At 46.0% G+C, this 4,806-nt stretch overlaps 1 protein-coding gene across 1 annotated transcript; it reads left to right on the forward strand.

The window, feature by feature from the left end:
* Nucleotides 1–304: 304 nt before the first annotated feature.
* Nucleotides 305–4,400, forward strand: LOC123136997 (tetraspanin-2). Its single transcript, XM_044556527.1, has 2 exons — nt 305–1,076; nt 3,803–4,400. The coding sequence occupies exons 1-2, from the start codon at nt 576–578 to the stop codon at nt 4,103–4,105; spliced, it is 804 nt and encodes a 267-aa protein (XP_044412462.1). The 5' UTR covers nt 305–575; the 3' UTR covers nt 4,106–4,400.
* Nucleotides 4,401–4,806: the final 406 nt, after the last annotated feature.

Genomic DNA, 4,806 nt, shown 5'->3' on the forward strand with positions numbered 1-4,806 from the left:
GATCACACATGTCCTCCCCGGGCCAGCGTGCCAGCCCCAGCAAAGAGCAAACCCCGCCACTTTTCCGCAAAACCTTTTATGCCACCCCCCACCCATGAAGGAATCTTAGGCCCTCCACTATGTAGGTCAAAAATGGTGCCAAATTCACCTTTACTTCATTTGGCACCGATGCTCTCCATTGCCCAAGCGCTGCCATAAAAAAAATTCTGGGAACCGGAGCATCTACTTGCTCCGATGCCAACCAAAAAAGCAATAAATTAAGCCTGATGCTCAAGGGAAGAAGCGGCAGTGAGCCAGGAGCAAGACGCTGCTAGTGGGGCAACTGTTGCTGATATACACTTGTTTATATGTGTGGGTCTGACCCCCAATCGATGGCCAATTCTTTCACAGTGTGCGGGCGGTGCTAAATATATTTCATCTGGCATTATCGTCTGCGTGGCATACTTTTCAGAGTTGTGGCATCGAACACATTGTGGAAGGCCTTACACCGCAGACGCCCCGCGCCGCGTCAAGAACACAGAGGACAAAGCACGGTCTGGGAGAGCCAGAGCAACAGCAGCGGCGAGGCTCCAGCCATGGCGGTGAGCAACAACATCACGGCGTGCGTGACGCTGATGGCGCTCATCTGCGCGGTCCCCGTCATCGCCTCGGGGGTGTGGTTCGCGTCGGCGCAGGGGGAGGAGTGCGCGCGGCTGGCGCGCTGGCCCGTGGCCATCCTGGGCGGCCTCATCCTGCTGGCGGCGCTGGCGGGCTTCGTCGGCGCCTACTGGAACCGCCGCCGCCTCCTCGCCTTCTACCTCTTCGCCATGGCGGCGCTCATCGCCCTCCTCATCGCGCTCCTCGTCTTCGCCTTCGCGGTCACCCGCGGCTCCGGCGCCTACCCGGTGCTCGGCCGCGAGTACGACGAGTACCGCCTCGACGGCTTCTCCATGTGGCTGCGCGGGTACGTCGACCCCGCCCGGTGGGAGGGGATCAGGTCCTGCCTCGCCGTCTCTGACACCTGCAAGAAGCTCGCCCGACAGGCCGGCTACGTCACTGCCGACCAGTTCTACCAGTCCCGCCTCACGCCGCTCCAGGTACGTACTACTGTAGTAGAGTATTATCCATCACCTAATCCCAGTCCTTCTCGTCACTATATTTTTAGTTGATTTTTGCGGGGAAGTATATTTGAGTGATAGCTGAATGATGCTAGTAGTACCATGTACTACTAGAACTAGCTAGGAGTAACAGTAGTATCACATTTACTGCTTCTTACAGCCTGCAAGAAACGGACTTACTAGTACTCCAACCATCGTTGTTTAGCTATAGATTTATCAAGAGTCAATTACACCACCGGTACTTATACTTGACATGAAAAATCATTTTAATGCTAAAACTTGTGGTATACATTGAACGAGTGCTAGAACTTGGCTGGGGCATGCATATACGGTGCAAGTCTCGTTCGTACACACCCGCGCCGCTGACCTGGCTTTGTATATGTATACTCTGCCCATGCCGCAGTAATTGGGTCACATCTATCAGCTAGCAAGAGAAATTATTAGTAGTTGCCTGTATGGCATTGGCTGGGTCCCACCTGTCAGCCAAAGAGCATATATAATATTAACAAGAAAAAAAAATACTGCTCTCTCCTGTTTCGAACCAGCAAACTGGCAAACGACTTTAGTTATCATAACTGGACACACAACGTTCATATTCATTAACTAAAATAACATATGTTATAATTTTAACCCAAAGGAGAAGGAAGTAGTGGGCGTTCGAACCAGAACAAAACTTTCCCAGGGCGCGTGGCTACCCAACAAGACAAATAACTCTTTTTCTGAGAGCTACATAACCAATAACTTTTGAATATATAAGTGCATACATATATTTTATATCCTTTCAACCAAACAACATACATTGAAATTGTAATCCAAAGAAGAAGGAACTAGCATAAATTAAAATAATCATATATTATTTGAAAACATATTCATTTAACTTAAAAAATACGAATTATAAAAACGGTAACAAAATTTAAATATTGTTCAATTGACGATCCGCAATTTATGCGGACACTAGGCTCATATTTATTTTTCATTAAAAAATATTTTTCTATATAAAAACTAATTAACTTTATAAAAACCTGTGAACACTTTTTAAATCAACATAAAAAATTCTTAAATGTTGAACACGTTTGTACACTACATCATTATTTTATGAAAATAGTGAACATTTTTAAACTCATATGGTAGATACATAGAAAAATTAAAAATTACTTTAATATTTTTATTAAACATGTAAATTGTTAAATTTTTAATTCATGATTTAATTATATGGATATTTAATATGTGACTGAATAATTTTTCAGTCAATATGAATATTTATTATGTAATATATTATATTTAACACACGATCATAATTTACATATGTTTTACAAATTTCTATAAGAAAATGACAGCGCAAAATGGGCGGCAATGGCAGTAGCCCGTTTGATTCTGAAAAGATAAAAACAATGTGCATCCTTTAGTTAATGAAATTAGTCAGCTGGTTGGCGATTGGCGCTCGCTAGTAACGCTGAGTTCACAAGTTCGAACCCTCGCGGTGTAATAGTATTTTTACTTTTTTCTGTTATTTGTATTCTTTGGCTGACAGGTGGGTTCCAGCCTATGCCACACATGCAACTATTAATAATTCGTACTGCTAGCTGACAAGTGGGACCGAATCACTGCCATGTTGGCAGAGTACAAATATACACTGTCATGTCAGTGCCGCGGGCGTATATGAGCAGGATTTGCACTGTATATGAACGTCCGAGCCAAGTTCTGGCACTCGTTCAATGTATTCCACAAGTTTTAGCACTAAAGTGACTTTTCCCACCTCCTCAAACATAGAATTCCACAAAATGAACATACTGTTTCGATTGAAACCGTTGCCATACTACTACTCCACTAGATGATTGTGAACAAACGCATCGGTAGTGACACTTGTAGTGGAAACAAAGACGTTGAGATGTGCTTTAGAAGGATCCGGGCATCAGGTTATCTTGGCCCTCGGAGATGCTACTAGACGATGAGGAGGGCAATCCATCCGGTGGCAACTTTCTGACAGGGCACAAAGAAAGCGGTGGCCATTGTTCACGGTCACTGTGATGTGGGCCACTCGGTTTCTGCCAAGTGCCAAATGGTCTTGAGGGGAATCCGCGCGTAGGCCCATGTAATTAAGCCCTTTCTGGAACAAATCTGACACTGATTTAGACTGCGAATATAATTGAGTACGTAACGGGCAATTACTTGGGTGGCGTATCAATGCTACTTTTCACTCTATCCCCTGAGAGAAAGCTTAACCAAGTGCCCTTATATATCGGCAACAAAACCATGGAAGAGTTGCTGTCCCAAGAACAAGAAACGGACGGGACAGTGCCGGGGACAAGGGTCGCATGGGTCGGTGCGTGGGAGCTTGTGTTTAGTTCTAGAGTCGTCAGTTGATTACTACTGCCATCATCTTAGTTCTGGTGTCGAGGGTACTTGAGCTCGGTTCTGCAGTGGCCACACGCAGCATCTCGATGTCCTCATCTGAGGAGGGTTTGTCTGTCTCTGTTTGCCACCGCGCGTTCCGGGGCTTTGGTCTCTCAGACGTTCATGCATCCATCTCTAGGAAACTCCACCTCACGTGATTGGGAGAAAAGAAAATTGCTTCAGATCCAGCCACTGTTGCAGGATGACTGATTCCTGTAAAATTTCTCAGCATAACAATAATAACTAAGCTGAAACGTGGGCTCTGACAACTGACGGAGCTTTTGGTGTGGTGTGGTGTGGTGTGGTCGCAGTCGGGCTGCTGCAAGCCCCTGTCGGTGTGCGGGTTCGGGTACGTGAGCCCGACGGTGTGGACAAACCCGGCGCGGCCCGTGTCGGACCCGGACTGCGGCCTGTGGAGCAACGACCCGGCGCAGCTGTGCTACGAGTGCGAGTCGTGCCGCGCGGGCCTCCTGGCGGCGCTGCGGAGCCAGTGGCACAAGGCCAACATCGCGCTCGTCGTCGCCACCGTCTCGCTCGTCTTCCTCTACCTCATCGGCTGCAGCGCCTACAAGAACGCGCACGCCGAGGCCATCTACCACCGCTACAAGTGGTGATTCCCATTTCCCATCCCATCCCATCACTGAGAACCAACCGCCATCGCCAGTTTGCCCATGTAATAGACTAGTATGTTTGCTTCATACTGTACTGTATTATTATTAGTAGCTTGGTAACTGGTAGTAAGCTAGTAGGGGAAGATGGGAACTTCAGATTCATGGTTTGCCCATGCATGTATCGTGAAGAATTTTAGCAAGATGCATGCGCTCTTGGTGTTGATGTGAATGTTGTTTGTAATATGCAGTAGAGATGTTCTTCAGATTTATGGTTAAGAATTTTATTATGTTTTGCTCATCTGGTGGCTCGATTGCCTCTAGAACTGCAACAGTGATCACTTGAGACGGAACGAATCTCATCTGTTAATTCGTGATTGTGTGGCTGGTCCTATTTTGTCAGAGTGTGGCTGCACTGCACTAGCATCTCTTTTCTCGTGAGAGCACAGTTCTTGCTTTCTTACACTGTTCATTGCTTGTCATGTCACGACATGTATCTCCCTCCGTTTCAGAATATATCTCTTTTTAGAGATCTCAACAATAGAGATTTCAACAAATAACTAAATACGAAGCAAAATGAGTGAATCTACATTCTAAAATATGTCTACATACATTCTTATGTTATAGTCCATTTGAAATGTTTAAAAGGATTTATATATTTAGGAATGGAGTGAGCACACACGGGTTTGATCGACAATGCATGTTAC

The sequence above is a fragment of the Triticum aestivum genome, chromosome 6B, assembly GCF_018294505.1.
Source record: "Triticum aestivum cultivar Chinese Spring chromosome 6B, IWGSC CS RefSeq v2.1, whole genome shotgun sequence".
In the NCBI taxonomy this organism is placed as follows: domain Eukaryota; kingdom Viridiplantae; phylum Streptophyta; class Magnoliopsida; order Poales; family Poaceae; genus Triticum; species Triticum aestivum.

Coding starts and splice junctions, on each gene's coding strand:
- LOC123136997 (XM_044556527.1), top strand. CDS start 576: ATGGCGGTGAGCAACAACATCACGGCGTGCGTGACGCTGATGGCGCTC. Junction 1,077..3,802: donor CCCGCCTCACGCCGCTCCAG/GTACGTACTACT, acceptor GTGTGGTCGCAG/TCGGGCTGCTGCAAGCCCCT.